Source organism: Poecilia reticulata, chromosome 13 (assembly GCF_904066995.2).
Source record: "Poecilia reticulata chromosome 13, P_reticulata-male-v2, whole genome shotgun sequence".
NCBI classification, from domain to species: Eukaryota; Metazoa; Chordata; class Actinopteri; order Cyprinodontiformes; family Poeciliidae; genus Poecilia; species Poecilia reticulata.
The window spans coordinates 17225775-17249678 of NC_088842.1; the positions used below are offsets into that span (position 1 = coordinate 17225775).

General features: G+C 42.4%; 1 protein-coding gene across 2 annotated transcripts in view; it reads right to left on the minus strand.

The window, feature by feature from the left end:
* Nucleotides 1–782: 782 nt before the first annotated feature.
* Nucleotides 783–23904, minus strand: part of hip1 (huntingtin interacting protein 1) — a 52854-nt gene continuing 29732 nt past the window's right edge. For both annotated transcript variants that reach the window (XM_008425434.3, XM_081614405.1), the window contains exons 3-31: nucleotides 23688–23830; nucleotides 23545–23601; nucleotides 21076–21156; nucleotides 19563–19639; nucleotides 19222–19283; nucleotides 17755–17895; nucleotides 16738–16795; nucleotides 16583–16658; nucleotides 16178–16321; nucleotides 15733–15827; nucleotides 14446–14518; nucleotides 14182–14365; nucleotides 13282–13370; nucleotides 13091–13207; nucleotides 12875–12976; nucleotides 10178–10372; nucleotides 9954–10101; nucleotides 9787–9873; nucleotides 8446–8553; nucleotides 6208–6344; nucleotides 6021–6131; nucleotides 5858–5916; nucleotides 5135–5228; nucleotides 4341–4441; nucleotides 4005–4110; nucleotides 3766–3889; nucleotides 3574–3635; nucleotides 2785–2902; nucleotides 783–2673 (exon numbers count right to left, since the gene is read on the minus strand). In XM_008425434.3, the coding sequence (XP_008423656.2) occupies nucleotides 2663–2673; nucleotides 2785–2902; nucleotides 3574–3635; nucleotides 3766–3889; nucleotides 4005–4110; nucleotides 4341–4441; nucleotides 5135–5228; nucleotides 5858–5916; nucleotides 6021–6131; nucleotides 6208–6344; nucleotides 8446–8553; nucleotides 9787–9873; nucleotides 9954–10101; nucleotides 10178–10372; nucleotides 12875–12976; nucleotides 13091–13207; nucleotides 13282–13370; nucleotides 14182–14365; nucleotides 14446–14518; nucleotides 15733–15827; nucleotides 16178–16321; nucleotides 16583–16658; nucleotides 16738–16795; nucleotides 17755–17895; nucleotides 19222–19283; nucleotides 19563–19639; nucleotides 21076–21156; nucleotides 23545–23601; nucleotides 23688–23830 (2960 nt within the window). In that variant the 3' untranslated portion in view covers nucleotides 783–2662. The remainder of the gene's footprint in view (nucleotides 2674–2784; nucleotides 2903–3573; nucleotides 3636–3765; nucleotides 3890–4004; nucleotides 4111–4340; nucleotides 4442–5134; nucleotides 5229–5857; nucleotides 5917–6020; nucleotides 6132–6207; nucleotides 6345–8445; nucleotides 8554–9786; nucleotides 9874–9953; nucleotides 10102–10177; nucleotides 10373–12874; nucleotides 12977–13090; nucleotides 13208–13281; nucleotides 13371–14181; nucleotides 14366–14445; nucleotides 14519–15732; nucleotides 15828–16177; nucleotides 16322–16582; nucleotides 16659–16737; nucleotides 16796–17754; nucleotides 17896–19221; nucleotides 19284–19562; nucleotides 19640–21075; nucleotides 21157–23544; nucleotides 23602–23687; nucleotides 23831–23904) is intronic.

Sequence of the window (23904 nt, forward strand, 5' to 3'; positions counted from 1 at the left end):
AAATGAGCAAAGTCAGCAGGCTTCCTAATAACAGTGTAGGCCAAGGGAGTCAAACTCCTTTTCATTTTGGGCCATAATATCAAACACCTGAATGTTCTTAAAGGGCCGGTTGTGCCAGAATGTATTCATAAAACCCATTAAATTGCTAAAAATATTAATGGCAGTTTCACCATTCAATAAGTGTTTCTTTAAATAAAATGTTGAATGTTTTCACACTGATCAGTCCACCCAGGATTTTGTGATTTTCTTTTTTAATTTGGATTCAAAATCAGATTTCGGCGTGCTAATTTAGGAACAATTGTAAACACTTTTTACGATATTTGCGCTAATGTGTGATGTTAAGTGTGACTTTTTATTAATCGTATCGGTCACAGATAACTTGATATCAAGTCAGGCTGAGGCAGCCGTCACTCAAACCCAAAGTTTGGCCAATTTTGAAGAAAAAATATCAGTAAAATCAAAAAGAATTTGGGAATCTGTTGATTTTGTGTGAATTACTGTGGAAAAACTGGAGGGTCTTATTGATATAATTTGGAGTCTAGAAAGCCACAGCAGGTCAGATTTGACACAAGTGGTGTAGGCAACAACATCACATTTCTGTCTAAAAAATCCGTTTACCCTTTTTCCTCTTCTGAAAAACAGAATTTCTGAGTTTTATCAAGTTTTCAGTCTGGTGGCAGCTAAAGCCAAAAGGTTTAATGGTTGAACACTTATTTGAAGGGAGGGCGGGGGGGGGGCGGGGGGGGGGCAAAGAGAAGAAAGACACTACATTCAATCGTCAGTCTGTATTAATGAATCAAAGTATTTATTTCAAAAACTGGAAAAATAAAAACACACCCACCAACACTGGTTTAGTATAATATCATACAAAGACATATTTCAATGTTGCTATGCGAGTATCTGTCTCTGACTACAGTATGAGGCAGTTTGAAAAGGCTGGCTGAGCTGGTGGATCTACAGACAAACCCCATAACGATAAAGGGACCAAAGAAAAAAAAAAAAAAAAAAAAAAGGTTAATCATTAAAAAGCATCCGAGCAAAGAATAAAGGGTGAAAACCAAAACATCACTCAAGTTGTGTGCACTTTTACCTTTCAAGACACTTGATACCACTAAGGAGATTTCCGCCCATTTTTTTCTGGACTATATATATATATATATATATATATATATATATATCTCATTCTCCATGTGAATCAGCTAAAACTGATTAAATACAACAACCTGGAAGTAACAGTACAGTAAATGATGCTTGCTTTAACCTGGTTGGAGCAGCAGATGGCATTAGAAACGTATCCATTTTTCTTCCGACTACCTCGCTGTTTTCTCTTTACGTGGAAGAAAAATGATCTAATTCAAACCAAGCAGCGTCTGTTAAAAAGAAAAACAAAACCCAACAGCATCAAGTGAGGCTGAGCGTTAAGACACAGAATCATCATCGGTGTGAACACACAGGAGGAAGGTAGAAAGGTGTTGGCTAGAATCGCAAAAGAGAAATAAAAACCCAAAAAATAAAGCGCCCGCTCTTCTCGGAGAGTCCAACTTAACGAGTCGCTTCATTAGTCTGAGCAGAGAGACACCTGGGAACAAAAGCCACTTGGCGTTCAGGTGCACCGGATCTTCGTGTAGAAAGAAAAGCAAACAGTTCTTTGCGACAGCAAATGGCTTGTAGTTTATGCCCACAGCTACATGGTCTTAAGGAATCCGTTAAATGCACCGACGTTTTTCTACTGTGGAGGTGATCAGTGATGAAACGTTTAAAAACCAATGCTTCTTATGCAGATTCCTCTAAATGATCAGAAAGTTCCTGAAGACGCGCTTCATCTCTTCACATGATTGCATCCCAGATCTGAACAGATGCAATTAAATGTCAATGAAATACCAAACTTTGCATCATTCTGATTTATAAATACATTGCCAAAAAAAAAAAACGAAAAAAAAAAACAAAGGAATTGTCTCGTTAGTGTTTTGTGCAGCAACCTCCACCTCCAAGCTCCAACGACGGACAATCCACACCCTCGTAATGTTGACTATATTTTAACCGGTACAGTAACAATAAAGTGGAGGGGATGAGGGTCGTTCAGCTCAACAGTCTCGGTCGTTACAAGGGCGAGGACGTGGAAGGCAGGAAGCCGTACGGACTTCAAGAAAGTCACAGTGAGAACAGAAGAGGAAGAAAACTGGGGAGCAACCGCGTGGAGGAAGCTCCTTCAGCCGATTCAGCTTGTGACGTAGGGCGCACATCGGCGGACTGAAGAGCAAGCGCAGCAGCCGAGCTACATGGAGACACCGTGATCCGGCCCCGCTCTTTGAAAGTTTGAGCCCCTTGTGCTCGTGTTGTGTCCTGTGCGACTCCTCGATGCTGCGCAGCCATTTAAAACGGGGGACTGGAGACACACGGTGTTGCCACGGAGAAGCGAGGCGGTGCTCCTCCATCCTGACCCCTGCCTGATGCCGCAGCACCTCTGTGAGAATCTGGCTGGCGTGTACGAAGAAGCGAGAGGGATTGGAAAAAGAAGAAGCACCTTTTCATTTGGCTTGGATATAACAAGCAGATAAATGTGAGGGAAGGCGGAAAATAAAACAGAAGCGTGTCTATAAATAAAAGGAGGTGGAGAGGAGAAGGTCTTCGGGTGGAGGAGGAGGAAGATGAGGGGGGGGTTTCATCCAGTGCCTGCAGAGGAAGAAGAGGAAGAAATTTCAAACATTTAAGCCACATTACTTCCAGGAATCTTCCCAGGAATGTGGTTCCTCCTTGTGTTATGTTTTTTTTTTTAATCATCACCTTCCTCTTCCTCGCCCCAGCCCTCTGCTACACCGGCCAGCTCGTAATGCTTCTTCCTCAGCTCGCCCAGACGCTCCCGTTCCTTCTGCAGACGAGTCTCCAGCTCCAGAACCAGAACCTGAAGACAAACAGGATTTCTTTAGCAATTCAGCTCGGGGTTTTAAGCAGTTAGAACAACAACAAAAAAAGGTGTTAGGAACCTTACAGATTTCTTTCTTATTGCAAGTAGAAATGACGAGAACTTCAGAAGGGATTTTTATTTCAGCCACATTGGAGTCATGGCGCAAGATCTCAAGTCTAGACTTTGACTAGGCCGCTCTAAAACTTTCATCTTGTTAGGTTTTTTGTTGTGGTTTTTGAGCCATTCTGGGGTGAATCTCCTCATCAATTTTCCGCTACTTAAAAATTTGCTACGGAAAGTTTTTGTTGCTCAATAAAAGAAATCAAAATTTGAAAACCGTCTCTTGCATTTACTCAAGTTACTTTTGGATTACATTAACATTTGTTTGAGCTGAAACATTTAAGTGTGGAAAAAAATAAACAGAAAAGAAATCTGTTAGGGGGTAAAGAATAATTGTACGATTTTTTTGTACGATTCTGTTGAATTAATGTACTGAATTATTCAGCTCAAGAAGCATTTTTATGTAAAAGTACCTCTACATTCTATATTTTTGCTGAAAACTGCATCAACAACAGGAATGCTTACTTTTCTGTTAAATAAAAGCAATCAGATTGTGTCAAATTTCTGTTTTGATTTTTCCTGAGTGTGTCATTTTTACTCAAGGTTACCTGTGCGTCCATCTCTTGTCGCTTGATCTGGGTCAGAGTCATGCTGGAGAAGTCCATCGTTTCTAGACGCACATTTAAACAAATTAAAACTGAACATTTTCTTCAATTTGTGACATTCAGAAAAAAAAAGAAAAGAATAAGTTCATAAAAAGCAAGCAGGTGAGAAACAGCGTCATTAGGATGACTTCTCACCTGTATCTTCAATCTGGGATTTCCCAGACTTGGTGGAGGCCACAACAGCGGCGGTTGCCTGGGTGACGCCGCGGGACGCCTGCTGCAGTCGGTGCAGGTTAGCGCTGTCTTTATCTGCCTTCACCTACAGGAAAGTGGCAATATTGACAACAACCAACAAGAATCCAAATGTGAAAAGCAAAAAAAAAAAAAAAAAAAAAAAAAACAGGACAAAAAGGAAAAGAGTTTTGATTGTTTACCTTTGAAGCAGCCACTAGCTGTGCCGTGCTAGCAGCGATTTCATGGGAGCACACCATCAGCTCCTCAAACTTCCCTTTTCCCTGCACCACCATGTCAGCAGCGTCACTGGGAACCAAACTAAATTAGCTCAAAATGAACTAGAGGACGCTTTAAGAGCACTTTGGTGACACCAGAGGGATACACATGAGGTTAAACATTAAACACACTCGTATAAAATGATTTAAATACGTTCGTTTCATTATACACTGAATGAGCTTCTGCATATTTATCAGTCTCAGAACGAGGCCAGCGGCCCACATTGCCGACTGAGCAGACAGAAGTCTTTTCATACTTACACCATGACCGTGGCGCCCCATCCGACAGCTTTGGAGGCAGAGATCAGGCCCTCCGTCCAGCGGGAGTTCTTCGCATAAAATTCCTTCATGGAGGCTGCCCCCTGGAGGACGGAAAAGAAAAAGCAGCTCCACAGTGAAACAGCCATCACCTCATTTACTCTCAGGCAGAGGAACAGCCTGAAATTAAATGTAGTTTAACTAAAATTAATTGATGTATATTGCAGCAAATGCATAAAATTAGAGTCTATTAAAATTAGTTACTGCCATCTGGTCTTATTTTAAACATAATTTAACATCCTGATGGCTATTTAAACCAGGGTTCCTTTAAAATTTTTAATTCAGAATCTATAGTTTCCATTCAGATTCCCAGATTTAAAACAGGTCAAAATAATTCAGCACAAAACATTCCCAGACTTTGTCAACTTTACACTGCAATCTGTGATCAGCTATCCTGATCTAGGGTTGGATTACTCCACGCTACTGATTGAGTGTGTGATCGGGGAGAGGACTGATGCTAGAAAAGTTTCAGGAAATAATCAGGTTTTTTTTTAAATTTATTTTGAATGAGAGCTCGTCTAGAAGTGGGTTCAAAGCCCAGAACAATCAACAGGTTGGACAAAACCTTGTTATGATCTCAAAAATTTAAATAATGTAACAACCTCTTTTCAGACATTTCAATTTGGATTTTTTCAAAACTTTAATATGAAATTATGTGTGGAAACTTTTCTTAATTGACCAAATGCTTGGAAAACAACAAAATTAGATTCCATACAACCGAGCCCCGTAAAACTCACCCTTCCGCTCTCCACAATGTCCTTTTGCAGATCTTTCGAAGACAAAATAAGCTCCTTGATCGCCTGCATCAGCTCTGTGCAGGAAGCCAGGATCCTGCAGGGGGCGACAGAGCACAGAATAGGTTAAAACATCAATGAGGGATGCAGCAGAAATACTCGATTTGAAGGAAGAAAGAATAAAAAAAAAATGTGTGGGTTCTCCCTGTGTTGCTAGACACAACTGATGCGTAGCTGTAGTTGTATTTCTTATTATCCCTTTAATATTGACAACACTTTTAGTCTACAAAATAATGCTTTAGGTAGTTTTTTGCTGCAACCTTTTGAAGAATGCTTTTAAAACCACTAACTAGTTTAAGTGGTTCTGGTCTTGTTCAGCTCAATCAATTGAGATTGTCTCATATTTTCCAGTAGTTTTTTTTTAACTCTCTCATCATAGTTTTCAGAAGTTACAGAATCCAAGCTAATGATACATAACTAATGAACCAGGCAGTTTTAGCTGTTTTGATACAATGTTGCATTCTGAGCAATAATTTGGGTGCTGAAGCCGTTTACTCAGAGTAAAATGTGATTAAAATGTTTCAGACCAGAGGGCCCAATGGCTCACTTTTACTCCCAGCTCATGATGAGCTCTGCATGAATCCAGTTGTGTCTCAAGGCCCACAGTTTATTGAAAGAGAAATCAACTCCCGGCAGGCTCGGCGATCTTCCTCTGATCTGACTCACCTCTCGTTGACCTCCATCTTGATTCCCGTATCGACCGCTCGGGACTTGTTCAGCATTTCCTGTCGGGACACAGAGGCACAGGGGAGGGGAAAAACAAAGACATTTTCCAGTCTGTACCGTTCTGAAGTGAATTGAGGGTGGCTGAAGAGGCAGAGCCATTCACCTCTATCCTGGCGGCTGCGGACTCCACGGCGGCCGAAGTGGCAGCCATTTCCTGCTCCACCAAATCTCCCAGCTCCCCCTGCTGCAGCTCCAGACCCCGCGGGCGCAGCTTCTGGAGACGAGAACGAGACACGTATAGTGACGCACGCCGATTAGATCAGACACTCGATAATTGGAGTGACTCGGACCTCCGCCGTGGTCAGGATGGCCTCCAGAGACGCCCTCAGCTTGCTGCCGTCGGCTGCCGCCAGGCCGTCCCGCTGCTTCATCTGGCCCAGCAGAGCCAGAGCGTCTGACCCGCACGTCTTCACGCTCTCCGACAGCGCTGCAGAGAACAGAAACATGCAGGCCGGACGCGTTAATGTTTCGGACTCGGAGACGGGAACGAAAGCGGCAGCAGAAATCCTGACATGATGAACGCAGAGTGGAGGACAGCAACATGCTGGTTTCATTCAGCTTTTTATCCTCCGTTCACTTAATTGTGCCACAGTTAATGATGAACTGATCAGTCGGCCAGAATGACTGCTGATTGGCTTCTCAAATAGTAAAAAAATAATAATAATTCCCCCCAAGGTATTGAATTAATTCCAACAATGAACTCAAACTATTTTCTAGTGGAACAAAGGTACTTTTGAATTTAGTAATTACGCACAAGTTGGGGACATAAGGGAACATGTCAATAAATTAGAATATCAAACATTTATTTTAGGGTTTTTCTCAGTTAATTTTGATTATATAATAAGAAAAATTGATGATACTGACATGGAGAAAGTATATGAAATAAAGTTTATGGATCAAAAAAAAAAATCTGCTGCTAACCCAAAATGAATCAAGTTTCATCAAAACTGCCAGGCAAGGTTTGATGCAACTTGGCTCCATTTGTATTCATCTCTAGTATTTCCTTACTAGAGTTACAGTGTGGACATCTAGAATAACACTTAAACCATTTTATATACTTCAGAGGAGAGCAATCTGAATACTACATAATACGGGTTTCAGGGAACACAAACTCAACATTTTTAAAACAAAAAAACACTAAAATTATGGAATCTGGTTAAATATAAACCAGCTCTTATGTTCCAAATGCTCAACAAATATTTGGCGGCTGAGGGAGAGACACAGTTTAACAGTTTGTACAACACGGAGGAGTGTGTGGGGTAGATTTATGGAACGGGATGAGTGAGGAGTTAACGTGAAGCCTAAACGTAAGCAGTTTCCCAAAACGATACCAGACATTTTTGGTTAAAAAAAACAAAAAAACAAGGAGGAGTTTTACTGATGATAGAAGCTGAAGAAATTATGTTACATTAGTCAATAAGATTATTCACTCAACACATTTCATCACAAATGTGCAAAAGCATCGTCTTGTAAAAATGTATCTACATGAGAGACGGGGAGCAGAAAAAACCTCATAAAAACCCTCAATAATTACAATATTTTTGTTTTCATATAAAATTAAGAATATAACTTAATATATCCTTCTCCTCATTGTTAACTGAAAAGTGTATAAGACTTGATAATTTTTTTTCTTGCATATTAATCCAGGTGAGATGGAGGTGAGCAGGTAATGTAATCTGAACTGCATCAAACGCAACTACATTTTAACTTATGAATTAGTATCCGCTTTCAAAAACTACCTGCCCATTTTCAGGAACTCTGTTTCGTTTTTGACCAGTTTCATTTGTGGTCAAAACAATAATAATTAAAAACGATCAATCATTAAACTCTAAATGAAAACTCTACATCGCGTTTCTCAGAAGATTCAGATATCAGCCCGGTTTCAGTTCTGCGTTTGTGTTTGGTGTGAAGTCATGGCTGCCAGCCACAGGTCTACTATGTTCAGGCATGTTTAGACTTGCCGTCTGAAGAGGGGGAAAAAAAAAACTAAACAAAAAAATCATTACTCTGCTACAAGGTTAGGAGCTTCTTGCCTGAAACGCGTCCAAAAGCCATTTCTGACTGCAAATGTGAACATTGTAGGAATGCCTTTGATTAACAAATTAAGAAGCTATAAAAAGATGATCACGTCTTGATGCGACCTCTGAGGTTCGGCGCTTTGCTGCAGCACAGCGGAGACCTGCAAATTAGCCACTTTTGCATTGCTGAGCAGTTTTCTTTTTATTTAAACATGTTGTTACTATGATTAAATATAACGATTTTTCACAGGCCATATTTAATGGTGCCCCCCCGGCCACCTGATGCCCTATGTGTGGTGCGTTATGCGTGTGTGGGCGTCACAACGGTGCTGCCTATTACATTACATAAACACAACTGTTATTCTGCTCAGCCTTAATGAGCCCGTGTGAAGACAGAACCTCAGAGACACGTCAGGGCTTGTAAACATCCGTCTCACCCACAGATTCACATCAGGAGACACCATTCGTCTCTCACAACTGCAACACACACACACATTCACACACACCTACCGTCTGCTTGCTCCACAGGAATCATGTGGGAGGTGGCGCTGCCCTGAACGATGGTGTCGCCCACCAGGTGGCCACACTGGGTCACCACTCGCACCAGCTCCAACACGGCTGCACGATGTAGGCAGAGGGAAAAAAAAACAAACAAAAAAACCACCAATAAATAATATTTATTTCAAAGTCCATATTTGTGCAGCATTAGGACTGCTAAACGTCAGAAAAGCATGCAATTGTAATACTAGTGCTACTATTGCTTAAAACTGCAATGGAACATGACTAACGCACATTTTCATTCTTTTACTCTTGAACTTTTTGGTGTTTTCAGAAAATTGTTCGTACATCTACAGTCGTTCTGAGTTTGTGGACGTTGCTTGGTTGGCTAGCATGAGCCAACTTTGAAAAAGCGAAATTTTTTTTAACCCAAGCCCCCTTAAAGCCACAGCATGTTACTTTTGTAAAAGTTTTTTTTTATTTTTTTTTTTATACATATTTGTTAAATCTGTCACAACATCCTAACATCCCAAGACGAGAAATAATCTGTGTAAATATCGAGCTCCTCTGGCTTCAGAAAACAGACAAACACCCAAACCAGTCAAAAACAACCAATCAGAATCAGGAGGGTCTTAACGCCGTCAATCACACCACATGTACACGCTGCTCACACCCTGAACCTTGCTCTTTACTACACTTACAGCTGGTGCACCACAACAGTCTGTCATGAATGCTCAGGTTAGTTACCTTGTCTACCAATGACAAAATATAGTTTTCCTGGAAAGGTAAGTTTTATTTTTCAGGCTTTAGCACATTGAGCAGCGCTTACAAGAACATGATTGACAGCGCTAGGACCTTCCTCTTAGATCTAATTGGGTGTTTTTGACTGGGAGCGGTGGATTTGAGCAGATGGCTGTGGAATCACAGAAAGGAGGAAGAGGAGATCAATATGTTCACAGATTTGTCTCATCAAGTCAGGACATAGTGACAGTTTCACCAAATATTTAAAAACATGTTTTTTCTATAAAAGTTACATACTGCAGCTTTAAGTAGTTGTGTAAAATTACAATGCAATATGGAGTGAAGTTCTTTTTTTTCATAATGAAACGATGGATAGATGAATTTCAAATGGATAAATGAAATAATTTATTAATGGATGGATAAATTAAATACATTTTCAATGCAGGCACGGATCAATTGATGGATGAATAAATGAACAAACAAATGGATGGAGAAACAAGGAGACTTACTCAAGGATGGATGAGAGATTTTTAGACTGGGACGGCACTGGAAAACCAAACCTGCTTTCAGAATCAACCTAACAAAAAGCAGTTGGCACTTTCAGCTCCTCACCTGTGTTGTCGGCCAAGAAGGCCTCTCTGACGCTCTGCAGCCGCTCCACGGAGACTAAAGAGGCTTGGCATCTAGACGCAAGATAGTCTGCAGAGATGGACGGACACAATGAGAGCCCGTCTGCGACGAGTGACTGAGCCGACTGCCGAGCTCCGCATGAACCTGACCTGCAGAGCTGGTGCAGCTGATGTGTGCCGGGTCGTCTATCTGAGCTAAAGAGTCCTGGATGATCCGCTCCGCCTCCTCCACGGCTCCCTGCAGGCTGGACCAGCGAGCCGCCACCAGCTGACTCTCCAGCGCCTGCTCCCTGCTCTCCTGTGGTCAGAGGTAAATATTTGACTGGGCCCCATTAGCGACGCGACGCTGCCGGTTCACCAGAGCCACCCCTGACCTTCTCGTTGAGCTGATTCTGCAGGGCCTCGGCCGTCTTCACTCCGCTTTCCCGCTCGGTCGCCAGAGAGCTCTGAACTCGCTGGAGCTCCTCCCCCTGGACTGCGAGCTCCGCCTCCACCTTTGACAGAGTCTGCACCAGCTCCGCTTTCTCGGACTCCAGGGCGACCAGCTGTGTGCCGAGCACTTCGCTCGACTGCGTCCAGGAAGGGGAAAGAAGGCGACAGATTGGCGATTTTCACGCGGGAGGACAGATGATATGTAGCCGACGGAGAACACCAGGATGTGGTCCGACCTCACTTTGAAAACACACTTTATCCAGGGTTTTTGACAGTCTCACAGACTCAAATTTAAGACCTTTTTAAGACCACTATGAATAGAATTTAAGAACTATATCGTCACAGAAATATGCAAACTTCATCCAGACAGCTGGCTCAAAAAAAAAGCTAGCTAGCAAAAATATGTCGGCAGTGAATTGCGAGTCACAGAAAACAAAGATTTTTTACACATGCCTCAAACTTCTGTTCGACAGAAAAATCCCAGGAGAAAAAAAAGGTTAAACAGAGCAGCCACGACAAAATTCAAGATCCGTGATTAACATATTTGAGGCCATCTTGCCTCTTTTTAAATGAATTTAAGACATTTTCAGACTTCTTAAGGACGCACTGACAGCCTATTATCTTTAGCCACTAGTTTGAGTGACGCTGCCTTGATTTGAGGTTGTGGAGAGCCATGGAAACTCCAGAGAGGTTTGGGTTGAGGTCAAAGACAAAGTGGGAAGCTGAGGTTGTGAAACCAGTGATGACAGTGTAGCTAATCTTTTATACCAGAGCCTTAGACTTTAAAATAAACTTACATGAAATGTAAGGGAAAGGAAAGGAAAAAAAGAGAAGAATAGAAAACTTACGCTCTGAGTTGTCAGTGGGGCCGGTAGAAAAAGAGGAAGGAACAAGAAACAGCAAAGTTAAGAAGAGCACTTTTAGAAGAGAAACGCGAAAAGGAGCTGGAGACGAGCAGAGAGACGTCAGCTGTGTTAAAAAAAAGACTACAGGGATTAGATGGAGACAGGAAGAGCGGCAGTGCTGATAAGACCAGAATACAAAACGGAGACGTCACAAATGGAAAGCTGAGGGAAAAAAAAAAAAAGAATCAGGTAAAATTTTGGGAAATTATTTGGAAAGAACTAGGAGGAAAAACCGGTAAACGGTTCATTTGATACACTATTTCAGTCTCACACCCACCAAATCTTTATTTTTAGTTGCATGTCAGCTCTGGAAACCAAATGTCTCATTATAGCAAATAAGTGGCCAAATATCAGCAACGGTCTGAACATTTTACTGCCAGGCTGCTACAAACATTCACTTCCTTTTAGAGCTACAACAAAAACATTCACAAATCTCAAAAATAAAGGTTGGTTCTTCAAAAGAGTCAAAAAGTGGCCAAGGCTGAATTTAAACCTGTGAAATGATAGAGGTGTTGATTTCTGTCAGGGTTAATGACGTCTTTCCTTCAAACAAAGTCCAGTTCTCCCATTTATAGTCATTGTTATCACCATTAGTCAGGATTTAGTCATCCTGCCAGTCCTTATTAGGAATGGACTTGTTACTGGTATCAAGGAATGCCTACGGTTTTAAAAATAGCAGCTTCAAGTTTTTTTTTTTTAGTTTTTTTTTTATGAGATTCCAGAGAAAGTGGCAGAACAACTGGAGTTTTCTCCAGATGGATGGTGAAGAACTGAGACCGGTCAGCTGGCTAAAAAAAAAACAAAAAACACACAAAACAAAAGCTTACAAACTACCTAAATTCATTCCGTTTAGAAATATGCATTTCCAGCCGCATGGACAGGAATGATGTGGAATCTAAAAAAGCTCCACCTGTCATTAAGGTAAAACTAGAGCCAGTGAAGCGTGAGAGGTGCGAGTCAGGAAAAAATCCTGAATAATTAACCACCTGTGATGCTCCAACACGCCTCATCACCTCATCACCTGGGCGAATTCGATACTCGAGATGCAAGAAGCTTAGTAGAAGCAGATATCAAACCTGCAAGACATCTGGTGTAGAGCCCTGGCTGCCAAACATTTCCAGGTCTAATTTCACCAATTTCAAGTTTAGTTTAATTGTCAGTATGTTCAATACTTGAAGTGCAATGTTCAACGTATCTGATAATGGGCTACTTCATATTTCTTTTCTTTTTTGGTTTATTCTGACCAAATCAAAATGTTGACTGGATTATTTGAAACTAAATGTTTAAACAGATTATACATTGGATACCTTTATTCTGCTTGTAAAAACTTAAATAAAATTCCTCTTTTATGTTTTGTTTTTATAGATGTTTAAGCCTCGGCTTTTTTTTTTCTCTAGATCTCCAGGCCTGAAAATGATCAGATTCCTTCTGTAACAAATTATTGCTTGAAAAACATGTGCCAACTATAAGTAGGAGCAATTAGACAGCGTCATCCAGTTTAACTATAATGATGTGAAATAGTGCAGTTTTTACTTGAGGTGATCAAATGTATGCATCATATGTCAGCCCCATACATAAAATCAGTCTGAAGCTGGAGATGTCTGAGGAAGAAATGCCAAACTCTGATGGTGAAAATTAGATTATTAAAGGTTCAGATTATTTACAGATCGATCAGAATCATTAGTAAATCATCAAGATCTCCCATCTTTGTTCCTGGCAGCTGCTGAGACTGACCTGCTGGGACGAGGCCATTGTGGTCTTCAGGGAGTCCAGTTCTGTCTGGTTGGAAACCAGTTCTCTCTGTAGCTCCTGTAGCTGCTTCACCTGCTCCCTCTCCTGAACGACACAAGGAGTCACAACGCTTCAGATTTCGAACTGTGTCGCTCGGGTCACTTTGCAGCCGGATGACGAGAAAAGGTGGGCCACTAAAACATTTTCTGTGGTCGTCACCTGTCTGTCCGCAGCCTCCTGCGCGCTCTTCACCTTCTCCTGCATCTCCCTCCGGACCTCCTCCACCTCGTCCTGAGCCGCCCGGGCCACCGTCATCTGCCGGGTGACCTCTGCGTTCTGCACAAAACAGCACCAAGCGTTGTGAGCTGCAGCGAGGCCACAGAGGGATCTGGAGACTGCGTCCTCCTCACCTTCCTCAGCAGTTCTGCATGACTCTGAACCAGTTCTGTGTATTTCTCCTTCAGCTTGGTGTAGCGCTGCTCGTTGGCCTGAGCTTTTCCTGGGAAGAGACGGAAACGGACACAGAAAGCTTAGAACATTAGCAGGCGCACCATTTACTTCCTTGCTGTACATAAAGTAAAATATATCGTTGTTTTAGCTCGTTTTATTTAATTTACGTTTCTCATACATTAAATTCTGACAAAAGAAAGGCATTTTTGTCCATTTTTCTTTGCAACGTAGTTCAGGATCAGTCAGACTACGTGAAGGTCCGTGGTTGGGGTGCATTCACACCAGCCCTGTTTAGTCCATTTTACTTATTTCGTTTGCATAGAAAGTTCAATTTGTTTGGGGAGATGTGAACGCACAAAAACTGATGCGCATCAAAAAAAGCAAAGTCTAATCTGCATAAAAGCCTCGGTCTCTAAAGTGAACACTGGCGCAGTTCGAATGCATATACCAAGTAGGAAGTGGATTCTAGAGTAGGGAATTCTGGGTAAATTCAATAAAAAAAACAAAAACAAACATGCAAGTCTAGTGTAAGCAGGAGAAATGGTTTGTGGTCTTTTACCAAAGAAATAAAAGAAATCCTGCAGCTGCAAAATCTGCCGCCATTCCATTCTTGTTTATATTCTTGTTTACAAGGAAGTTGCAATTATTTCTTCAGAGGTTTTCATGTCGTTTCCTCAAGTGGTTCTTGGTGCAGCATCTCCACAGGTGAAGACGCGAATATCGATTAACGTGATAAACTGAATCAAAATGTAGCAAATGTCGCAGCTTTGGTTCCCGATCGAACCGAGTCTACCGGACTGTCGGGTGTGGAAAACACGAAGAGCGCCTGAGCTGTCGTGCAAAAATAAAAGCCGCCTCACTCTCGATTTCCGTCAGGCTCCGCTGCTCCTTCTCCGTGTCCTCCCGGGCCCGCCGCAGGTCGTCCAGCTCCGCCTTCAGGAACTCGCTCTCGCCGGCGGCCTGCAGCCTCAGGTGGCTCTGCTCGGCGAGCTCCGCCTCCAGCTCGTTGACGCGGCCCCTCAGAGCCTGACACAGCCGGCCGCTCTGGTGACAGACGGGACAGCGGGCCGGGTCAAAAATGAGACGGAGAACAGAAGCGAGGAGGACCTTCCTCCGTTCCTTACCTCCAGTCGGAAAGACTCCAGCTCCTCCTTGAGGGCCTGGATCTCCCTGGTCAGCTGCTCGATCAGACGGTCTCTGAGGAACAAGCAGAGGAACAAACTGGAATCACAATATTCACAGTCGATACAAACAAACTGTTAAACCTCTCAACAGAAACATAATTTGTCTCATGTGGATCGCCTTGTCCAACTGTAATAAAGTCTTTATATATTGTCACTTAACCACAAAATCAAACACATTTTATTGGGATTTTATGCTACAGAACAACAACATGGTGGATAATTTTTACAAATAAAAACCAGACAAGTGTGGTAAACATTTCCCTCTACTCTACTACTCTGACACATCTGAAGAAAATCCTGGGCAACCAGCTCCCTTTCAGAAGTCAGTAAACATAGTCCGTCTGCGACGAGTCGAATATCAGCATAAATCCCAGAGGTTCTGGGAAGTTCTCAGTTATTTGTTCAAGAACAAACAGCAGCGTGAAGAACAAGGAAGACGGCAGGCTGGTCAGGAAGAAAGAGGAGAATCTTGAAGCAGGGTTATGCTATAACAAAAATTGTGAACATCTCACAGAGGAACATTCAATCCAAACCGTTCAAACCCGACTGCCTAAACCGAACAGCCAGGCAAGAGAAACAACCATTGCTTTAATAAAAAAAAACAAAAAAAAAAACAAGTTGTTCCATTGAAGCCACTTTGGGCACAAAGCCAATATTTTGAAGATGGTTTTCCAGTGAAATGAGAACTCTCAACACCGTCCTAAAAACATCATCTCTACAGTGAAACACAGTGGTGGCAGTGTGATGCTCCGGGATTGTTCTTCAGAAGTGGCAGGGAAGCTGGTCAGAGTTGATGGGAAGATGGAAGGAGCTAAAATAACGAAGAGACGAGCTCCATTTTGATCAAAGCCTTAGATTTTGATCATTAAGATCAAGTCCTGTGTTAGAACGGTCCAGTCAAAGCTGAGGAGTTGCAGCAAAATGAATGTCTGGACTGACTTGTCTTCAGCTGCTATGCATAGAAAAATAAGCAAACATTTCAGATTCTAGAGACTGAAGGAGGATCTGTATCAACTCAGAGGGACTGAACACAAATGCACAACAATAATCACATTCTTATTCTTTTCCCGGGAACTGAAAAAAAAAAAAAAAAAAAAAAACCTAAACCAAAATTTCACAAATTGAAACGGCATATTAATCCAACCAAACTCGTGACAAGCACCGATCAAGATCTCACGATTAGAAAAAAAAACACGGTGATGTTCAAAGTGTATTTCTGAAACTCACTTGTCTTTGCGCATGCCGTTCTGGCTGTTGAAGTTGAACGGATCGATGGCAGCAGACGTGCCAAACAGGTCATCAAACTTGACCTCGGAGGGAGCCTGGGAAGGCCAAACAGACCTGGTGTTAATTTTAGAAACAACTTTACCGTTTATGGAAATAGTAATCATTTCTTCTTGTGTGGAGTAAATGCAACAGGGCAGAGCTTTTGGAAGAGTTTTTGCTCTTACTCTTTTCACTTTCAGACAGTTGTAAAATGCGTAACCGTGGAAACAAGGTGAACTAGAAGGATCTGAGTATCATTTCAAAACGATAAAACGACACCGTTACCACAACTCCAAAACCTAATAAATTGTTTTTGAATTTGAATATAAGGGAATGTCAAAGTTCCAGGAGATTTATTAAAAGGCCGGGAACCACAAATTAAATCCAGGACTGCAGAGGATTTTACCGGGAGGGACGGGACGTCCGTGTCCACCAGGTCCTCCGTTTCCACCACGTGTTCAGACTCGGGAGAAGACGACTCGGCGGGGATCACGACCACGGGGCTGATGTGCTCCGACAGCGCGGACGCACGCAGGAAGTTTGGCGGGTTCTGCAAGAATAGCAGACCTGATCAGTGTGTTGCATAAAAAAAATTAAAAAAAACGCTTGCAGAAAAGTATTTGACATTTAAAACAGAGGAAACTAAACGTATGGCTCAGTTTTAGATGCTCAGCCTGTCCCGACAGGACAACATTTACACACATGATGATGGACATGCTGCTGTTGCTCAATTAGTTGAGCAACACAAAGTGAATCAGCAACCACATCCATGGGAGTATTAGGCATGAAAGGCGGTCGGAGTCATGCAAACCTCAGGCAACTGTGGGATCTGAATCAGCCTCTTGAAGTACTGCAGGTTACTGGAGCGATAGAAGAGACTCTTCAGCCTGAAACGAGAGAGGATGCGTGAACACAGGGTGATACTTTGAGGAACGGCTTCTGCGTGGCTCCGAGGGAACGTCGTACTTCTTAAACTGCTCCTGGAAGCGATCTCTGTGGCCCTGGAGAGTGTCGGCTGGAAGGCCTGCAAACACAAAACACAAACAGCTCTGTGCTCGGCGTAGGAAAATAAACAGCTTCTCCATAAAACGTAAAACGTGATTGACGGCAGCCGAGAACAACAACATGCTTTAAAGCTGGAACAGAAAAGATTCAACTCGATACTCAGCTGCATGTTTTGGTGCGTCAGGGTGAATTTGGAGAGATTTCAAAAGCGACGCTCGCCAGAGAAAAGCATAGGCCTTTCCAGTGTCTCGGATTTCAAGAATTAGTTTGATTGAGAGCGAAGGTTCAATCAAGTTATTTCAAACACAACTTGAGGAACATCTGTGAACCTAAATCTGTCTCAGCAGATCTGAAATTTTTTTTTTTTTTAAAGAAACCTTGAATCCACATTTGTTTTGTGTTCATATATAAAGAAAGCCTTTCAAATAGGAATTTACATAATCAAATATTAAAGTTTTTCTGCCATATTTGACTAACAAGAATTGCATTTAAATAGACTGTAATTATAAGCCTGTCTTCTACAAACAGAGCAAATGTGTTCGTTTTAATCACAGATCCAAACAGCCACAAGTTTGAAGACCACAAAACCTGCCTTGAGGTTTGTTTGTTTGTTGACAGTAACAGAGTCATACGATCAGGCAACCAGAAACCATTTTATCTGCAACTCTGCTAAATAATCAAGTAAAAAATAAAAAAAATATATATATTTTACTGTCTGATAGCTTCTGCTGCAAGTTAGTAATCAGTAAATAGACATCTTTAATGCAAAGTTGACACTTAATGGAGTTTTAATGCAACTTTGCAGAAAAAATGGCATTTACCAAATGACACCTAATAACAGTCAGCCATTCATAGAGACTCCTTCATGTTCAAAACAGGTGTCATGTCATGTTTATGACAGAGTCATGGCCGTCTCATGCACAATGCACCAATATTCAGATGGGTTTTGGTGGCGGTGCTGCGGTTTGTGTGACTCACAGGAGTGCAGCTTGAACAGCAGCTTGACGGTGTAGTCGTACAGATGGCTGCAGTCCAGGATGACCTGGATAAGGGGAGCCAAGCGGCACTGACCGGCCGCCGTCACCGACACAGACCGAGACATGTCCAGGGAGTTGAACACTGCGGAGGAGAGGAAGGAGCCGCGACGGCAATCAACAAAGCGCACTCCGAAAACAAACAGTCGCTTCAGCTGCACTGGAGTGTCTGGAAACTGCGGCCATGGATCAGTCGTTTCAAAGACGGAAAACAGGAAAGGAGTTTTAAATGGAGCGGCGAGGGAGCGACAACCTGAACAGAGTCAGGATTGTCTGACTCAGTCTCTGCCTCCATCGTTACGGAGTCGGGTCATGAGAGCCTCAGAGCGACGCAGGCGTGGTTTCCTGACTACCTGCCGCGCAAAACACACACTTTTCACATGACGTTACACTTTAAAAAAGAAAAAAAACACGCAACAGCAGAGGATGGACTAACATGAACCGCACAGTTCTGGTCTGAAATGCATTAACAATGAATGAGTGGAGTTATTATTGGCACAGCTTTCATGTTAGAACTCCAACTTCCAGGGATCCCAGGGCTTTTTAAAAATGGATTTGTGAGAGACGCTAGAGGTGGAGCTGCAAAACACAGAGGACGGATGGACAAATAAATGGAAACACTGATGATGGACGACCTGTGGACAACAGCATTGTGAATAAAATCAGGAAATGTGGTCATTCTCTCTCCTTCATATTCATCCACGTCTGGAAATGAAAATCAAGACATTTTCCAGGCGGCGTAGGAAACCAGTGAGTCAGTGGTATCAATAAAGTTGATGGTTTATCTCAGGGGTCCTCAAACCTGGACCTTGAACAGCTTTTGATGTCCAACACACCTGAATAAAAGTGCTGAATCGCCTCCTCAGTATGTAGTCAGGTTCTCCAGAATCCTGCTAATAACCTCATTATTTGACTCAGGCGTGTTGAAGCAGAGACACATCTAAAAGCAGCAGAACATCAGCCCTTGAGTCCTGGATTTGAGGATCCCTCGTATCCGATGTCTAAAGACATGGAGCCCCTAAAAGAGGCGGACCAGCGAAGTGTTTCGCAGCTAATCTAGTTTGCTTGGAAAGGTGGAGGCGGCGGCTCTGGAGGCGGCTGCGAGTAATAAGCAGCCTGAATGTAATTTCCTCCTCATCTTTTATGACTGGAGGCTGAATTTGCTCTCCCGGTCACCTCCCTCAGTCTATTTTTAACCCGCTCCGCTGCTTCGGCAGACATGAACATCAGGTGACTCAACCAGGCAACTAAAGGGCCGCAGAACAGATCGGAGGGGATTTCAGCGCTCCACATCCGTTCGCCATTGTGCATATCACATATAAGGCAGACTGTTCTTCCTGTCTGTCAGACAGCATCTGTGTGTGTGTGTACTTAACAGAGATAGCTGGTCCTATGGAGCAGAAAAACTCACCTCCAAGGAAGAGGTTGAGCTCACACTCCAGGTAGTCGAACATCTCCACTGTGAGCTGGAAGCTGCAGATGAGAAAGTTCATAATTTATCCCACCTGGAATATAATACACGCAACATTCCAGCTTTCTGGTTAATATCAGAACTACTTCCGTTTATTAACCACTGATCATCGTGACTAACGTTTGCCGATTTATTAATCATTTACTGTCAGGTTTCGAATGATGCTTTGCTCGTCACACCCGTGTGGAGGCACCGTTAAAACACTACCATCCTGGAGCTCAACCAGTTAAATCCACCAGTAAGCTAAGGCAACCAGAGCAGCGGCGGCACGCCACACTCACAAGTTGTTGACGTCGTTCTCTCCCGCCTCATCGAGCTGCCTGTTCGACATCTGCAGGTTGCCGGGGAAACGAGGGTTCTGAAACGGAACGGGACAAAAACCGAGCTTTGAACTCAAACCGTAAAGTCCGGACAGCCATTGATACAATTTACTGACAGAATCTGGTAACTTTGGCCACCAGCAGCTTCATTAAAAGATTAAATGGTGACTTCCTATGTGGTAAACATAAGAAGTGCACATGTCTGTGCTGCTTTTGCACGACTTCTGTTCTCAACCAGGGAAAAACGCTTGATTAAAATAAAATACAATAATTGAACATCTTCCAGGGTTTCCCCAGAAAGCTTTCTAAGCCCGATGCTCAGGGCACTATGGCAGTCATCCAGCCACTCGGCGTGTTTTTGAGTTAAAGTGTTTAAAGCAGACAGGAAATTTGAAAATATTATTTGATGTGCATTTTTTTGGAAGACTGGGAGATTAATACATAAACCCCAACTATAAAGTCTTAAAAAAAAGTGATCATAAAAAAAAGAAAATAAAATCAATGCTAAGCCTGGTGGCCCGCCAGGCTTACGATACACTAAGGGAAACCCTGACTTCATGTTTAAAAACAACAATCGAATAAAAAAAATTTTTAAAAAGTAAACTCCTACCGCTTCCGTACTGCAGACTGCGACTAATTACCGCAGTCGGCAGTAATTAATGTAGAAATTATAAAAAGTAGAGACGCACCGAGAAATCTACCATTAACTTGAAGTGAGCAAAACTCAACTTTGGCAGAAAATTAAAAACATCTTTTTCAAATCTGTGAATTCACATTATTGTTGAGGTGTTTAATAGTGAAAGGAAGCACAGAGATCTGAGAAAACACTTTAAAAAAAAAGCTGTTTTCTAGGACACGAGACCTTTCTGCAGTTCATTCTGGCTGCAAGAGAGCAAGACTTCCAGCAGCTAACAGGAAGGCTGAGCGGAAGGCTCAAACCTCACATATGAAATATTTCATATTCCTACTGCAGCTTTGCATTATTTCTACAGTTGATGCATAATGATTAATTCATCAGAATGCTTATTGGCCCTTTGTCAGTTATTTAGTCACAGCAATAGGTGTGTCAGGTTATGTGTCAGTACACAAAGATGATGCTGGACAATGCGTCCAACCCACAGCAATGCCCACAGATCTACGCCCATGATGCTGTGAGACAAAATTTATAACAATCTGCCAACAGAAATGAGAATGAAGGAGCTTTAGATGTCAGAGAGTCACCTTACTGCTTTCAGTCATGGCTAAGAATCCGGCTTCATGAGAGCAAGCAGCAGCAGCAGTATCTCATGTCACCTCCACGCCTCTGCTCAGCTGTCTCATAAAAGTGCTTCATTACTGATTCTTCAAAGGATAATAATGAGCAAGCTGGAATTTCCTCCCCACAGGAGGAGGGTCTGGGGCAAAGATTACAAGGGAAGAGGAGAAGGGGGTATGGGGGAGGCTGACGCTGCGTTTTATTGGCCGGCCGACTCACTTTAATGTGAAACTCCATTTTGGTGATGAGCAGTTTGAGGTAGATGCTGCACAGCCTCCCATACCCTTCACTCAGATGACCCTGAGGGGAAGAGATGACAAAGAAAATAATTTTAAAAATGTATTCTTTTTTATATACATGCATATTATATACACACACCAGCTATATAAACAATGTGGACGCAACTCCTGCTGCAACTGGTCTGCCTAGGAGGAAACCGTTCAGTATCCTCAACTATTTGCCTGGGAGTGTGTGAAAGCGAAACAACCGGAAACATGACGCCGCAGCCCTGGTCACAGCAACCCCACTTCCTGTATCCTCCTGCTGCCTGGTGACATCAGCAGAAACTGAGTCGGTACAGAGCGCGAAGGCCTCCGCCCAGCTCGCTGCTGCTGCTCAGGCTTGCGCCATAAATGTGGTGAAATAAGATTTCACTTCAAAACAAGCTTACCCAATAAACTACTAACCCAAGATGTTGTGGCGAACGACTTAAATGGACAATGCAAACACTGTTAAAATTAAAGAATGCCTTCTACATGAAGTGCGCTCCTCCAATAATGTTTAACGAGCTCTGAAGGCTCGACTGCTGAAGACGAAGACCCCCCCCGAGCGTCTGTAAATGTCAGCGCGTTAACCACAACAGGAGGGCGCTCCGACGATCATGATCACATAGTTCTTGTCCACACCCGTCTTTCACACTGCTGATGGCTGCAGACAAACATTTAACAGTGATCTGCTCTCATCAACATGACTGTGACTTTCAATCGAAAACTTTGCTGGGAATGTCGACTATGAAGCAGTGCAGAACTGACTGGTAAACATTAAAGTCAGACTCCAACTGTGTGCCTTCTTGCAATAATATTTTTGGTCTATGTCTGTTTGCGCATCAAGAGACTTCTTGCAATTTTCTGCCAATTCTTTTTTGGGGAAAAATGCTCAAGCTCAGTTAGAAGTAATAAATAGTGTCAAGTTTTGCAGCAGATTCAGGTCTGAACTTCGACTGGGTAGTTTAGCTTTTTCTATTCAGATAACTGATCAAACTGCACTCAAAACGTTCTCCTTGGTATCCTGATGCCGTTTGTTCTCCCAATAAACCTGTAGAGGTTTTCACAGAACAGTTTAATGATGAATTACATCAAATGGACTTCAGTTAGTAATTATACGACTTCAAGAAACGGCTGTTTGCACTGGATAGTTAGTTTTGAAGAAATTATTGTATTATTATTCCCTTTCAGCTGATAATTGTGCAGTAATGTGTGTTAGTCCATCATATAAAGACCTGAAAGAATACATTGAAGGCTGCAACTTAAAACGTCTAGAGAAAGGCTTGTATGATTGTGTTATGTTAGTTTGACTTCATTGAATGAAACAAAGCTATATACATATAAAATAAATTTCAAACAAACATATTCAAAGGAGTGGACGTATTACATCTGTAATCTGTAGCATCATCCAATAAATTACCATTTATGTCATTTCATCCTGTTGAAATAATTTCAATCCTCGTTTCTTGGTTTGTCAGATGGAAAAACCCATCAGTTTAAAATCAAATGTTTTAAACTTCAGGAACAAAAACCTTCTGAGGCAAACTAACCTTTTATAAATAGAAATATGTAAATTTGACCACATTCGTTTTGTTCAGAAAGCAAGAAAAGTTTCAGTTCCCACTTTGAGCAGCTGGAATCTAAATATATCATTTTAGATAGTGTCTGAAGCATTTTTAGGTAAATTAATTTTTTGCTCTTTTCTTTCTTTTACAAAAATGTACAGATGACAGCCATCCATCCATCTTCTTACACCCTTGTCCATTAGTGGGGTCGGGGGGGTTGCTGGTGCCCATCTCCAGCTAACGTTCCGGGCGAGAGGCGGGGTCACCCTGGACAGGTTGCCAGTCTGTCGCAGGGCAACACAGAGACACACAGGACAAACAACCATGCACACACACTCTCACACCTAGGGACAATTTAGACAAACCAATTAACCCAACAGTCATGCTTTTTGGACTAGATAACAGCCATATCTAGATCAAAAGTCTAGATGAAATGAAGTGATACTCAGCATTTTAGCTGTTCTGCTTAAGAAAACAGAAAAAGATTATTTCATGGTTAAAGGGATTGAAAACATTATGCAACCAAAATTTTTACAAACAAAACTGTGCTGTAGCCTATTATTACACAACATTAATTATTTTCAGTGTTATTATCTATGCTCCAGGTAACCGCAGAGAAATTCTTTACAGAATGACAAGTTAAAAGATGAACTAAACACTCGATAAAGGGAGATTTCAGCTACTTGAGTAAACGATTAATCTCCTGTACTTCATGGATGTAACCACCTGTGTTTTAAAGATCAAACAAATTCAGCAGGCGATTAAATCCTGTTGTGGCTTAAGGCCAAATTCCCCCGACATGTGACGGCTTGCCGTAGATCTTTACATGACATAACAATCACCTTGGTGTAGTTGCTTACCCACATCCTGCTCATATCCGCCAGATCTGCCTTGTTCCTCATGGAGTCCTTTATCACCTGCAGGTGGAAGCACAAACAGATTTCCAACACTGGCAGAAACCACGGACGTTCCTCCCCGATGTTCGAGTGTCCTCCGCTCTTACGTTAGGGTGTCCATCCCGCAGCAGCTTGTGGAAGACGTGGCAGAACTTCCAGCAGAGAACGGCGTTGCTGGAGAGAGGCAGCCGGTTGACGGCCGCCCAGAAAGTGTGGGCGCCCTTCTCGTGGTGGGTCCCCAAGATGCACGGTGGGAGCAGCAGTCAAGGACCACTCATATTTGACATTACATTTGATTTGGATATTTTCTAACTTCTTTAGCTC